Source organism: Acipenser ruthenus, chromosome 2 (assembly GCF_902713425.1).
Source record: "Acipenser ruthenus chromosome 2, fAciRut3.2 maternal haplotype, whole genome shotgun sequence".
NCBI lineage: Eukaryota > Metazoa > Chordata > Actinopteri > Acipenseriformes > Acipenseridae > Acipenser > Acipenser ruthenus.
In genome coordinates this window covers 68859064-68874873 of record NC_081190.1, presented here as the reverse complement: position 1 = coordinate 68874873, position 15810 = coordinate 68859064, and the positions used below count along the sequence as shown (strand labels likewise).

Sequence of the window (15810 nt, the reverse complement as noted above, 5' to 3'; positions counted from 1 at the left end):
AATGGTCAGTTGCCAAAAATAGAAAACTCAGATGCATTTCATGACTGTGTTTGCTCCAAGCAAGCAATGTGAAAACAAAAATGTAGTTTTGGGAACCCTATGGAATGCAAAACAGTGTAGTTCTGTGCCGGAGCATTTATATTCCTCCATTTACTGCTTGCTAAGCTTTCCCACATCTGAAGCCTCCAACTGTCAAATGCACACAATTAATAATCATTAAAACAATATATATATATATATATATATATATATATATATATATATATATATATATATATATATATTATACAGAAAAAGTCCAGCATTTTCTGTTAAATTGTTTGAACCAACTGCTAAATCACAATGGAGTCGGTTTATTACTCACCTTAATGCATTTCAAATTATACTCTATATTTTATCAGTTTCCTTTAAAAGGGTATTACATTGTTCTTTACAACTTGAAAATATCTAAATAAAACAAAGCATTCACTGAGTAACGGTTATATGTTCCTTAATTGTAAACAATATCAATAATAAATTTGGTAATTGAAATAAAATTAAAAGTCGTTAGCTGTCCACTTTGTAACAGCATTGGTTATACAGGGTGTCCCGCTGTAGTACAGCCCAGCAAGTACTACAAATATTACAACGTACAAATAAATATTAAATAAACACTCACATGATGGAGCAGCACAGACATGTACAGGAATCCTCGTTATTACAAACTCGGTTTATACAGGAATGTCACTCCCAACGTGAACATGGACTGAATGCCAACATTTAACTGAAATACTTACAGGGCTACTTTCAAGTGGGACACCCTGTACTGTACTGACATGATGTAGCTTGATTCACAGGCTTGCAGAGATCCTGAATTAAAAACAAAAAAAAAGTACTCTGTCGAAACTGACAGCAGAAGAACTGCTAGAAGGTGTATTTTGAGAAGTGAAGGCATGTTCACAGAAAGGAGGTAGTACAGCTAACTATTTATTTTTGCAGCTTAGTTCAGTTCGCCGCTGGAGCTCCTTCTGAAACCAAGGTGCACCAGAGCCGCTCGGCGTGGCAGAGGAAGGTGTGCTGGTGTCAAAAGAGCGTCGAGGCGAACTTCATTGTTTCAGGCGGCGCTCTACTCATTATGATTATTATTATTTGTTTATTTAGCAGACGCCTTTATCCAAGGAAACTTACAGAGACTAGGGTGTGTGAACTATGCATCAGCTTCAGAGTCACTTACAATTACGTCTCACCCGAAAGACAGAGCACAAGGAGGTTAAGTGACTTGCTCAGGGTCACACAATGAGTCAGTGGTTGAGGTGGGATTTGAACCGAGGACCTCCTAGTTACAAGCCCTTTTCTTTAACCACTGGAACACACAGCCTAATCAAAACTTTTTGCTTGAATTGAGTTCGCACGCCTAGAGCATCCATCTTCTTAAGTTTAGATTGTTAAGTTCAGTTCTTCAATTTTTCTTATGATTGTCCTAAATTTCTTCTAAAGAACTTCTTAAATATTGTCTTAAAAAAAAAATAATAATCCTGAGTAATATAGGCCTAAGGCAAACTGAATTTAAAATACATGTATTGTGATTTAGCTAAACACGCGTTACATTTTAATTAATGTATGTATTTATTTATTTATTTATTTATTTATTTATTTATTTATATATATATATATACCCGTATACGTATTACAGCATATTTACTAAAATAAATAAATACATAAATAAACCACGCAAATTAATCCTCTTGAACACAGACTTCTGTTAGTTTCATCTGAGCAATTTATTTTGATCCTCTTATACATTCGGGCAAATCTAAATAGAAATAAAACAATAATACAATGACTATTTCAATAATTTTTAAAGGCTTTTTAACTAAATGGGGATGCTGTGATTTGTGTTCTTGTAACTCGACTTAATACAAATGCAGCTGTAAAAAAAATGTAACGTTGCCCAACTCCCAGCAGCACCACGGAGCTCAAATTTTTTAACTGACCGAACATTGTGCTTCTACCTGGGGAATCTGCTCGCTGATCTGTCCTTAGCACTACGGCTTCCGAAACCGGAGATAGCCCAGTGCAGCGGATAGATCATGGTCTTCTTCAGGGTAAAAACAGACCCTAAAGACTGAAAACCTTTTAAATTCAGATGTATTATTATTATTATTATTATTATTATTATTATTATTATTATTATTTTACAATAAAGGAGACATAAATTATGGCAATTTAATTAGATGTGTATTTGTTTGACACGAGCAAACTGCGCTGTGTAGGCCTACTGTTCTCAAATAAGAGTTTTTCTTTATAATAACCATATGTCATCATTTGTCTGTGATGCAATTTTATTTTTATATAGTGCTTGTCAAGTTGGAATTTAGCATTTTCTTCATTTTGTAATACATGGTGTATGTGAGCAGCAAAAGGGTCACTTGCCAAGAGATCACTGCATTCACCAAGAGTCTGTGTCATTGCTAACAGATTCATCCCGCTCTTTTTAAAACCTTATGTTTATCCATTCAAATCTAATTCATGTATATGACAAAATCCCAATGAGTTGCAAGGGATTACCTGTTGAAATATATTGTAAATGCTAAATCTGTTAACAATCATTCATAAAAAAAAATTAAGCCCAGAGATGCTATTTGCTTATTAACATTTTTTTTTTGTTTGGGTCAAACAGCAATAATTGGAATGTGCTACAAAAAGACATAAAGGCAGACAAATCAGACTTGCTGTCTGGCTGATCTGTGTAATTGTATTGTTTTATACAGCTCCCTCTGTGGGCGTGTATGTGCCATTTATTTGTTTCTGTACATTAAAGTGCTTGCTTGTGTGGCTGGTGTGAGTTCATTCGAACATGTTTCTATTGTACGGGATCTCAAAGTGTTTTCTCAGAGGAATAAAACAGATAGCTTGGTTGATATTTTCATGGTCTACCCATGAGTATTTGTTTTTCATTTCCAGTGGTGTGAAGCGCTGTATGACTTTGCGGGCCAGACAAATGAAGACCTGTCTTTCCTCAAGGGGGATCGGATACTGATTACTGAGAAAGTCGACTCAGAGTGGTACAGAGGGAGGCTAAACGGCAATGAGGGAATCTTCCCAGCTATCTTTGTCGAAGGGCCCACGGGTGAGAAACTGTGAAGAAATACTTTTATAGGAGACAGTTGTATCTTCAGAATGTAATCAATTAATACGATTTTGCATTAATGTAAACACTGTTGTGTTTATTGGGTGATCAATTTATATATACGCACTGTGCTATGTTTCTGTCACATTTGTCCAGTGACTTACTGATCACTGTATTCATTGTTCAGGCTGTCGGGTTAAGAGGTGAGATTCTGGCACTACATATGGATAGCAGAGTTATCCTAGTCCATTCTTTCTGGATTACTGGTTGCTCTTTTTCAATTAATGTTCAGGAGTCAGTGCTAAGGATGTACAAAGACAGCCTGTTATAGGAAACCACTCATCTAGAAGCGTTTTTTTAATACCCTTGCATTTTTTAACTGAATTTATCAAATGTATGTTTTTTGTTTCTCATCAGAGGGAGCCGTCGGAGCGAATCCTCAGCTTGGAGGGAGTACAACGGGAAAGGCTAAAGCATTGTTTGACTTTGTTTCCGAGAGCGAAGAGGAGCTCTCTTTTAAGGTATCGATATCCTAGAGATACTACTTTGCTGATCTTACAGATCTATTTACATAGAGGGAGTTCACTGTATTTAGCACACCCTTGTGGTCATCTTTGGTATTAAGATAATGCAACTATCACAATGAGGGGACTTGGAGAGTCAGAATTTAGATACCAATACATTTATCTCCCAAAATCCATATGAGTTTTTTATTATTATGCTGGTTAGTAGTTTTACATAACAATACATTTGGCTTGCTAATGAGGATATTTATAAACAAGTTGGTACAATTGCACTGCCCACCATATCTCATTTTGGCAGAGTATACATCACTTTACCCATTCCTGCTACTTCACTTATACTTTGTCTGCATTTCTCTCTTAAATTAACACATTACAAAAAGCTTTTTTCAGATCCCCACTTTTCTTATGTTCTTATCACATGAATCTGCAGCTGTGTGTCAAGTTAAACCTGTTCCTTCTCAATGAGATGCTTTTATGAAATGACATAATGTACATAACAATCTTGTATTTCGAAGCCTTTTAATTTTGCAGTACATTGTAATTGTTGTGAACATGATGAGGTTTGGCAAAGTTCACAGGTGTTTATTCTGTTTTGTTGGGGGTTTTTTTAGACCGGGGATGTGATTACAGCGCTGGAGTCAATAGACGCTGAATGGTTCTGTGGAGAGCTGCACGGTAAATGTGGTCTGTTCCCCAAGAACTACGTCCAAGTGCTGCAAGAACCGTGAAGATGCAACTTTTTTGAATATTTGAATAGTTTTGTTTCAGTTGACCTACCTTTAAGGCACGGCTCTCTGAAATTAAAGCTGATTGGAATTTATTATCCAATGCCATTGCTTAATACACAAACTATTTCTTTGCACTGAGCTATGGATGGCATAAATTACTTTGCAACTGTGTGCCTTACAGGATAATTCAGCCTTTCTTTTACAATTAATGTGCCTTTTTTCATTTGACTCTAAACAGAACAAAATGTAAGTTTAATTAATACAGCTATTCTGCAGTATTTGTCATTACATTTTTTTTGGGGGGGGGGGGGTGTGGTCTGTAACTGACATAAAAAAATGATTAAGATTGCAATATCCATCTGAAGGTGCTATTTTGTGCAATGGGATTTAAATTACAATATTTGCTTACTCTTCTGAATGCAAGGCTCTCAAATAGCTAAATATTGTGTAATGTAAAATGCCATAAAATCTAAATAAAACAGGTAATGAAGTGCAAAAGGCAAGCTTGTATTGAAGATGACACAATCCTACCACCTTTTTCCATGGCAACTGGAAAAGGTTTATTTGTGCCAGAATAAGTGTTAGTTAACCTAAACAAATTTAATTAGCATGCTCAACCTTACCAAGGATCAACAATCCTTATTTGGATCCAGACATTAATTTGTTATGTTAACTAAGGTTGTCTTGGCAAGACCCAACAATAAACTGTGCAATATGTTATATAAAATAAATCCCAAATGTTATTTATTACTGTGTCCACTCATACTTAATCAATTCTTAGAAAAATGTGTAGACTAGAAGTCTTGTCAAAACATTTAAAGGTTTACTAAATTCTTCATAAGGGTTAAAATGCCACAGTGCCGCCTTAGTGCCATTTGTTTCTGAGACAGCCCTTCGTTGTTGGATAATACCAAGTCGCCAAACTTGTATATTTTTCACTGGGATTTTTTCATTGCATTCGTCACGATCTAGCGGACATGAACTGTCAATGCACTAAGCAGTGGACCATTTTAATAATAAAAGTATGTGTCTAAATGAAAGTGTGATGCTTCCTTGTTCCATTTGTAGATTTATCACCAGCTAAAATGTTAATTACTTGAATTTGGGTATTTTTGTATTTAATAATTCAAGACAAGTTATCTCATTCATTCATCTTTTTCAATAAACTAATGGCAAAACATATGTACATTTCCCACCACGTACAAAAACACACATTATACATTACTGGGATTATGAAAGTCACTTCAAGTCAGCAAGACACAGACCAAAAGTCTCAATGATACAGCAGTGAAAAGAGATTAGTACAGCCCATGCTGTCTCATTATCCCAGTTATCAATTTCTAAGAGAGTGGATGTTTTAGCATTGGTGTAGTACCACAACAGTACCTTTGCCCCAAAATAAAAGTATTCCAACATTAGGTAGGTACTACTGTGGCAAGAATTGAGGCTTACTGGTAATGCAATACTCCATACTGTAGAGCCACACCACCACCTTTGATGCATAAATGTTTATTACACAATTATACAATAGTCAAGGTTGCACTCTGAAATATTGTATCAAAAGTTACGATTATGCCCCTCCAAACAGTACCCCGGTTTTGTTTAACAAATACACCAGGACAAGTAACATTCAGGATTTTACTTTTTTTTTTTATTGAATGCGGGTCTGTAATATTTAGACTGCTTCCTGGACTGGGGGCTCATAACCATCTGCCCTTTCAACTTTAGCACCAGTCTCATCGCCACTGGGCTTGGCACTGGTGCTGCTGGCGCCACCTTCTCCATGAAGCTCCATCAGTTTGCCCACTGGAATAGAAGAGCAAAACAAAACACATTCATGTTACTTAACATTACAGTAATGCACTGCAGTCTTTTCAGTCAGGGGAACAAATAACTTCCATACAATATTTTTTGCCTATGGGTTTCATCTGTACATATGTTACAGTAGAAGTCTGAATCTGGTCAAGTTTTACTGGTATGATTTACCGAAGCTTATTGGTAAATGCAGGTATTTGCAGACATTAAATGTATGTATTCCTGCATATAATATAATGGTCAAAATAATGTCCAATAATTTATTTCTGCATACACATTTTTCATTAACAAAATAATCAATTATCTTACAGTAATGCACAACTGAGCAATTCAACATGGTACTTAATATTGTGACCCACTTATGTACAACCAACATTCTGGTTTTATACACAAATTGACCAGTCACAATGGTGTTGAAGGATATTGTACTCCAAATATAGTAGTTTGAAAAATAAGTTCAATGCATATTTAAAAAAAAAATAAAATAAAAAAAAAAAAAACACACAACACACACACGACACACTTATTCTTGAGATTCAGGTAAATGTCCGAAGTAAACCGTTATGTTTTTCAGACACTTGCCGTTTTGCTTGGTAAATACTGACTTACCAGTAAATCTTACGATTTGCCAATATTCTGACTTACTGGAACACACATATTCAATTAAACTAATAGTAATGTTGATCTAATGGCGAAAAGCAGAATAAAAAGAACAGTTGACCTAGCAATGTGGAAGTCCCAGTCCAAGAGACACCACACTTAGTGAGCCAAATACTTTATACAGAATCAAAGACTTACATTCAAACTTTGGTTTCTTCAGCATCTTAACTTTCCTTACAAAAACATCGTGCAGGGGGTAGATGGACTGGCAAGCCTTCTCGATGTCCTTGCCAACGCTGTCTGGGATCCTGTAAGCCAACAAAACAAAAGCACATTAGTATGAAGGTGTACCAAATGGCAGTCTATAATGCAGGACTATTTACCTCTTTATAGGATTTGGAAAATATTCTGCTACATGTTTACCACCTTCCCCATACCATATAATATGTTTTTTTTTTCCTCTACTAAACATCATGAAGTTAACCTGAAGACTAGAACAGATCAGGAATACCATTTCAACAGCAGATACAAGTACACACAAACTTGTCATCTCCCTGTTCGTAGTCTCTTAACCTTGTATAGTACCCATTTGTTATTTATTAAATCGTATATTTAACAGAGCAAGTTGGTTGCTATCATCTTCAACTGCTTAAACAACTTGCTCAGACACTAAAGTGATACTAAAATAGTAACTTAACGTCTGTACTCACTTGGTTTGTTGCCACATTCTGCTGAATGGTTAATCTAGCAGCAAACGACTGATGTGAACTCAGCATGTTTACATTAATTATTTTTACAAGTGTCGTGTATGGAATTAGTGACCGCACCTTTAATTGTTTATAGTTGTAATATGGGAAAGAGCATTCTTCAGCTCCCATCCTCAGTGTTAGTGAAGTCCTGATCTAACAGCATGCAACTGACAACTCTTATTACATATTCACATTTATTTTTCTGTAGAAACAAGTTTAAAATCGCAGTGTGGTCGTTCTGCTAGTTACGATATTAAATGCACCACAGCAAGCACATTTTCATATATTTTAGATATTTTCATAAGCACAATCCAAGAGTTAAATTTAGTGAATTGCAGTTTTTTTTTTTTTTTTTTACGGCAATCAAGTAAGCTGCAGTACATTTAATTCCCTAAAACTTTTGTTTTTTATCTCTCAGAAGTACACTTCCTAATTGCAGTCCTAAGTATTTTTATGCGTTCTTTCTTTCACCTTTCTTAAAATGGCTCTTCATAGAACTAGGGAATCTGCAGCGCAATTAAATACTTAAATGAATAATCCTTAAACAATTAATATTAATTGCTCATTTAGCAGATGCTTTTATTCAAAGTGACTAAAGCCCCTTTGACACTGGCATGCTCTACTTGGGTCAGAACCCACCCGGGTCAGGACTCGCTGTCATGAGGGACAGGTACTCGATTTCACTCTGCTTTTGATAAAGCATGGTTGACCTGGGTGACAGACGCAAGTAAATAACGTGGATATCAATGCCCCGGAAGCAGCTTGTTACTGACGCTTCCATCCAAGTTTCTCTAGATCGAATCGTCGGCCCAAATGTTGATCAGACCTGCTGCAATCTGGCTCATGGTGTGTCTCTGGGACACGGGTTAACCCGGGTACGACCCACATACATGGTTTCACCCTACATGGGATTGTGGTCCAGGAAGAAGTGCCAGTGGGAGTGGTCCCAGAGTGGCTCATCCAGTTAAAGCACTGCCGAGCGCAGGATGAGTCATACAGCTTGGACGGTGACGGTTCATGTCCAGGCTGTGCAAAGAGGCCGAATTTTGCTGGACTGAAGGGGGCATCACATTGGCTTGGACACTCCCAGGGGTGGGGATGGGAAACCAGCAGGGACTTATTCTCCTCATCGCGCAACAGCGAACCCTACTGGCCAGACACCGAGCATATTCAGAGTAGATAAGAAGCAGGGCTGATCTCTGTCTTCCAGAATCGGTAGCCCGCCCATCGCTGTTCTGGATTGCTCAGTGTAAAAGCGATTCTGGCTTTAAGTTGTGAGATTAGAGGCCGCACAAATGCCCCAAGAACATCCATGCTGTGTGGGGACTCGCTGCGGTGAGGAGAAAATACATAATTGGATATTTCAAATTGGGGGAAAATAAATAAATTGGTCACTCAATTTAATTTATATATATATATATATATATATATATATATATACACACTTTAGAGAGACTCGGGGATGAACTATGCATCAACTGCTGCTGCCAAGTCACTTATAATAGGACCTCAGTTTTACGGCTCAGCTGAAGGATGTAACTGAATCTTGCATCTTCTTTAGCAGCCGCAACTATCCCAGAAGTAAGATAAAAATAATGTGTTTGTGTTGACAAACAAGTTTAACTGGCGAAAGACAACATTGGCTTGTTGTTCACAAAGAACTTCTCATCTTGATACGGTAACCTTTTCTTTTGTTTAATCTAGCTTTTTTGCTGCATTACAGCCCTTCATTCATTCTCTTTTGTTAATGGCGTATATTCAACACAAAACTTGTGTATTTGTTTTTCACTGTTCTAAAATTTCTTGAATGCAACAGGTCATTTTAAGCTACATTTTTACAAAACAGTACTCACACACGTTTGGTCACCATCACAACTTGCATGAAACTGGGGTTACCGTATTCTGCTGGTGTTAATACTTATAAAAAGGGAGAGGCAGTATTTGTGTTACATGCACCAATGGCGCCTAACAGAAAAGTTGGCAAAATAATTTAGTTGCAGTCTGGAGCCCTGTGTAAGTAAATTAATTCTTGTTATAAAATCAGTAGGCCAAATTCTGGTTACAAATTACTAAAGTTTTGGAAATGTGGTATTTCAATGAATATAAAAGGGTCTTAAATACTCTGAAACAGAGCTCATATGAAACCTGTAACCCTCTACTTCCAATACAAACTGGATAACATTTTTTTTCACATTTCAAGCAAACAAGGAGCAAGACCCACCTACACACAAACTTGTAGGGACTGGTATTACAGTTGTTACCGAAAGTAATGGCTACAGTGCTGTACTGCAAGTGGGGGAGCAACAGGTGCAGAACTAGCATTGGATTTCTGAACTGCAGTATTTCACCTGCACACACAATTTGGGGCTAGTTAAACTTTAGCGCATTATGGCTGCAGTATAACACAGTAGAAAGTAATGAGTGTCAATTTGACCAAAGAAAACAGACAAATGGTATACAGACTTACAGTTTGTTGACGACTTCCTTGAGGTCATTGGTCTGCACCTCTCGGGTCATGATCTCCATCATCTTCTTGCGGATCTGGCGGACCTGCTGTTGCTGGGCATAGGAGGTTTTACGGATCTGGTTGGCGCGCTTCTTGGTGAACCCCACGCAGAACAGGCGGAGCAGATATCCATCAGTTGTCTTGACATCAACGTGAGCTTCGATCATGGTCTGCAGGCAGAGACAAAACAGTTAACAGTCCATTAAAGTATTCAGGTGATTATATGCATAACCCCCCTCCCAACTAAACATACTCCATTTCCAGGAAACAGAACTCTGCGGGGGTAACTATTTTACACCTTAGGAGCAATATAAAAATTATCAAGAAGAATCTTTCTAATCATGCACTTTCAGAGGAGCTGCTAAATTGACAGATTTCCTTTACCTGCCATTTCTTGACCATTGAGCACATCTTGTCACGAGTAAGGTCCATTCCATGGAAGTTGGTCAGACAGTTCTTGCCCTGGACATCTTCCGTCATCAGCTTGAATTTACGGAAGGCAACTTCGTCGTTCTGCAGATCGGCAAGACTCACCTCAAACACACGTCCCTTCAGGCCATCTGAGGCGATTTCTGTACGAAGATGAAACAAGTTAACAGGTCTGTCCTTTTAGTAGTGTGTGGACTAACCACGCCACACGGGAACAGAGCAATCATTGTCTCCTCATACTCCCACAGGAGATTGCATGTGCAATTTAAGCCTTTACATTAAATGTGCATTACTGCTAAAACCACCACAAATTAAGTTTTTTCTTTGCAAACATCCTACTCTTAACCATGTACATAACTAACAAAACAATTTGTATGCACTGCATCTGTCGAAGGCATGACTACTGGAAAATGAAGTGTGCCTCCAAAGATTTCTATTGCCCCTGCTGAGTAAACTCATGCTCCATGTTGACAGTGAAATCATAGCAAGCAAATGTTTCTGGAGGACAATGACACTAATGACACTTACTGGTTCCCTGTGTCCTCGTCACCAGAGTCTTGCCCAGGTTTCTGATGTTGAACATGGCTGGCGCCTTGACATCATACCAGTCTTTCTTGGAGAAGGGGTCAACACTGAGAAGAGGAAAACAAACATTAGAAATGCATGTTAAAATGCCAAAAGCACACACCACTGCATGTTTAGATGCAATTGTACCAGTCAGGGATTACAACCTGTTATCACTGCTGATATAAATTGTACATACAAAACAACCCAAACAAAGCCAAGAATCAGTGCACTGCGACCTTTTTATTCTGTTAAAAGCAAACCCATAAACTACAATTTCGTAATTCCCACATGCTCTACGAAACGAACTTGCAAAGCGCTGCCCACTGTGAAAAGCTTTAGTTCTTAACCAAGCACAACATGGACTAAAGATTACAGGCAATAGATTTGTCTATGTCGTGATACTGTTGATTAAGGTTTTAACAGGCCTAAATAACTTGATTAAATACTGCATAGACTTGCAGCAAGCTTCCTTACACATTTACAAATCAACCGACATGTCTAACCCGATTCTCGTTTTACACCACGGCAACATCCTGCAAGACTGGATAGTTAACAATTTTAACCCAGGTTGCATTTTAACCAAAGCGTACAGGCCTTGGTGTGGGAAAGAAAGAAAGAAAGAAAAAAACACACAAAAACGTGCTGTTACGTTCAGCAGTGTGTGATTACAGCAATACTTAATTCTGGGCATACACTACAGAATGCGTATCTACACAGAATGAAGACAGAGATTTTACGTTTCTACATTACTGCTGTACATTTACACACGACACCTAATTGATCCACGATTCAGTGCCTGTGTTACATGACAGAGGTACAGACACCTTCATCCAAACAATATCTCCTTCATCCTCCGATCATAAATGCCGGTAATCGGGTATATAGACTCCGCAGTACATATATTTACGGTTTCTGAGTGTATTATGTGACTTACATCTTCTTTTTCGCACCCTTCTTGCCTCCTTTGGTCAGCCTCTTATTCTTGCCGACTGCCATGTTAGACTCAGAGAGTAAAAGAGGAGGAACTACGGAATAACGCGAGAATTTAGAGCAGCAGGAGCCGGGTCACTCCGACTCTCGCGGGAACTACGACTCAGAGAACGCTAGGAGCCCCTGCTGGCAGCAAACCGAAAGAACGTCTAGGTGTACACAAGATAACCGTAAACGCACGTTGAAACGGGCAAGCTTTGCAGTGAGGAGCAGAACTTCATTGCATGTTTTTACTTAAAAATAATCTATATAACTGTATATTTGTATTACATTTTTATATTTTAATAAATATGTTTACCTTTAAAAAGTAAATCTCTATAACCATACTCCCCTGTAAACATATACTTCAGTGCTAGTGCAATACATTCCTCTATGATGCATATTATAGTATCCTAATACAGCATGCCAGCAAATCTGCGAAGTAACTTTCTGTTTCTCATGCATGTTTTTCTTTTTGAATATGTTGTTTTCATGGTACCGTTGCTTAGTACCACTAATACATCAGATTAAATGACTAGGCCTCCAACCTTGACTGTAGGTTTTCAATTATCAAATGTTTGATTTATACATAAAACAGCCCTGTTGCCTAGTAGCTAATATCACTGTTGACATGGAAAGAGGCACAAGCAGCTAGTCACAGTAACAGTTTACAATGGAAAATGGTAAAAGCATAGCAAAGTGTAGAAAAGCATAGGCAAGCTCAAATTTGGACAAACCATGGTAAAAACAAACAAACAAACAAACAAAAAAAAACAAACAGAAACCATATTAAACTATGGCAATTGGAGACTGATATAAGCATGTGGAAAAAGCATAGGAAATGGCAAAATGATATGGACATAACACCAAAATAGAAACTCAAGGTAAAATCTCAAGCCAACAACATATTGATATTTCTGATTTTTACATATTTGGAAGAAAACCATTTATTTTACTGTTTTACTTACTGTCTTAATATGTATTAGCCACTTTCAGGTAAGAAATAGAGACATGATCTCAGAGTGTGAGAGACCCAACTCTGTCCATCTGCTCTCCTTGGTGCAACCTTGGTACTGAAACATAACAAATTAGAAAGTAGAAATGGTGGATAGATATATACAGAACTACTCTTTTCTACTTTCTAATTTGTTATGTGGCGCTCTTTTCAGCATGCATTTTATGAACCCTTTTATGTGTATCCCATTTACATTTTAAGAGCAGTTTTATTTACAGTATGTTAAAGCTGATAGTGAGATTCTGTCTCATTTGATTACATTAATTCACTTCAGCATGCTTTGAACTATTTTGACAAAAAAACTGCAACTGAAAAGCCAGCCAATGCCTTGTCTCCTCAGCTCTTTCATTGCAGTTTGTTTGTTGAGGGAAATTCATTTCCAAATGACAGCTGGGAAAGCAAGCAGTCGTATAGTAGATATTGGACTTTGCTGATATTGTGGATGAAATGTGTGTTCAACAGGTGTACTTTAGTACACTTGTGACTCATTCAATCAAATTACAGTCCATTCCGTTAATTATTCATTTTAGCAACTTTATTACAACCAAATATTTAATTGTTTAATTTAACCTAAAGGTAATTAACCCTAAAGTAACTGAAGACCTGTTTCGAACAGTCCTGAATTATACTGCAATGAACTGAAAGAGCAACAAGTGAGTATATTAACAGTAGAAGCGACAGTATATTATTAATACTGTATAGCAGCTGCTGAGTTAATAACACTTGCGTCTTGCCAAAAACCTTCAGTGGAATGGTAAGTCGTTCTTCTTTGAACCATATGGTTTGCAGTTTTTCTGGTTTAAATGTGTTTTGTATTTCTTTCCTCTCTTGGGTGGCAGGCTTGTTTCATAAATATCTTTTCTGTCTGTCAAAAGCTTTCCTCTGACCAACACAGAATGGTATCAAAGCTTTCTACCTGACATAACTTTATTCACATTATATACACTATATTACAAGCATTTTATTATTAAACGTCTTGATCATAAATATTGAGATTTAATCATCCAATGCCCTATTAAGCAGCATGTACAAAGGCAAAGTTAATCTGCATCTAAAACTAAGGGATATAAAACAGTGTGTGTGGATTGCCTCGCCCTGTGTGATGTGCCTTCCTGCGTTAACCAAGATTGCTACATTGGTATCAGAAGGGAACGCAGGCACCCTGGCACGCACTCATCGGACTGTAGCCTGGTGAGCAAGTCTGGGGCAGGCAGACTTGAGGCTGGCAGGGGAGAGTGTAGCGTGCACAGGGAAAGGCAGCAGAAGGGTTGGTAGGTGACATAATCACACACGAATACATAAGCCTGATATAAGTTCCTGCAAAGGAGCCGGCTCTTTTGTACAGCGGTATCGGCGCTATGCTTTAGTGCGAGAGGTCCCAGGATCGCGCCCGCCCTCCGCCTGTGTGTGGATTGCCTCGCCCTGTGTGATGCGCCTGCCTGCGTTAACTGAGATCGCTACAATATATTTGCCAGCAGACCTATTTGAGACCCGGCAACTATTTGAAGTTTTACGGTATGTAATATATACGGTATATACAGTATATATATATATATATATATATATATATATATATATATATATATATATATATATATATATATATATGCCTATAGAAAGTCTACACCCCCTTTCAAAATGTTCACCTTTTGTTGCCTTATAGCCTGGAATTAAAATGCATGAAAATAGTTTTTTTTTTCATTTATCTGCACATCCTACCCCACAACTTCCAAGTGAAAAAATTATTCTAGAAATTTGTAGAAAATTAATTATAAATAAAAACTGAAATAGCTTGGTTGGCAAGTGTCCACCCCCCTTGTAATAGCAATCCTAAATTAGCTCAGGTGTAACCAATCACCTTCAAAATCACACACCAAGTTAAGTGGACACCTGTGTTAAATTGTAGTGATTCACATGATTTCAGGATAAATTCAGCAGTTCCTGTAGGTTCCCTCTGCTGGGTAGTGCATTTAAAAGCAAAGACTCAACCATGAGCACCAAGGCGCTTTCAAAAGAACTCCGGGACAAACTTGTTGAAAGGCACAGATCGGGATGGGTATAAAAAAATATCAAAGGCCTTGAATATCCCTTGGAGCACGGTCAAGACGATAATTAAGAAGTGGAAAGTGTATGGCACCACCAAGACTCTGCCTAGATCAGGCCATCCCTCCAAACTGGATGACCGAGCAAGAAGGAGACTGATCAGAGAGGCTACCAAAAGGCCAATGGCAACTTTGCAAGAGCTACAGGCTTTTATGGCCAAGACTGGTCAAAGTGTGCATGTGACAACAATATCCCAAGCACTCCACAAATCTGGTCTGTATGGTAGGGTAGTAAGAAGGAAGACATTACTCAAGAAAGCCCACCTTGAATCCCGTTTGAAATATGCAAAAAAACACTCAGGAGATTCTGTAGCCATGTGGCAAAAAGATTTGTGGTCTGACGAAACTAAAATTGAACTTTTTGGCCTAAATGCAAAGCGTTATGTTTGGCGCAAACCCAACACAGCGCATCACCCAAAGAACACCATCCCTACTGTGAAGCATGGTGGTGGCAGCATCATGTTATGGGGAGGTTTCTCATTGGCAGGGACTGGGGCACTTGTCAGGACAGAAGGGAAAATGAGCAAAGTACAGAGAAGTCCTTGAGGGAAACCTGCTGCCCTCTGCAAGAAAGCTGAAACTGGAACGGAAGTTCACCTTTCAGCATGACAACGACCCAAAGCACACAGCCAAATCTACACTGGAGTGGCTAAGGAACAAAAAGGTAAATGTCCTTGAGTGGCCCAGTCAGCGCCCC

At 38.1% G+C, this 15810-nt stretch overlaps 2 protein-coding genes across 3 annotated transcripts in view; one reads left to right on the top strand and one right to left on the bottom strand.

Moving 5' to 3' along the window:
• The window catches only part of LOC117408318 (SH3 domain-containing protein 19-like), a 55227-nt gene extending 49381 nt beyond the window's left edge, over positions 1-5846 (top strand). For both annotated transcript variants that reach the window (XM_034013214.3, XM_034013213.3), the window contains exons 19-21: positions 2944-3109; positions 3527-3630; positions 4245-5846. In XM_034013214.3, the coding sequence (XP_033869105.3) occupies positions 2944-3109; positions 3527-3630; positions 4245-4361 (387 nt within the window). In that variant the 3' untranslated portion in view covers positions 4362-5846. The remainder of the gene's footprint in view (positions 1-2943; positions 3110-3526; positions 3631-4244) is intronic.
• Positions 5847-5990: 144 nt separating this feature from the next.
• Positions 5991-12110, bottom strand: LOC117408320 (small ribosomal subunit protein eS1). Its single transcript, XM_034013215.3, has 6 exons — positions 11962-12110; positions 10989-11092; positions 10416-10603; positions 9993-10201; positions 6975-7084; positions 5991-6167 (listed from the first exon to the last, which is right to left on the bottom strand). Exons 1-6 carry the CDS (start codon positions 12021-12023, stop codon positions 6037-6039), a joined length of 804 nt encoding a protein of 267 aa, XP_033869106.1. The 5' UTR covers positions 12024-12110; the 3' UTR covers positions 5991-6036.
• Between the last annotated feature and the right edge of the window lie 3700 nt (positions 12111-15810).

Coding starts and splice junctions, on each gene's coding strand:
- LOC117408320 (XM_034013215.3), bottom strand. CDS start 12,023: ATGGCAGTCGGCAAGAATAAGAGGCTGACCAAAGGAGGCAAGAAGGGT. Junction 7,085..9,992: donor AAGGAAGTCGTCAACAAACT/GTAAGTCTGTAT, acceptor GTTGGCTTACAG/GATCCCAGACAGCGTTGGCA. Junction 6,168..6,974: donor GAAGAAACCAAAGTTTGAAT/GTAAGTCTTTGA, acceptor CTTCTATTCCAG/TGGGCAAACTGATGGAGCTT.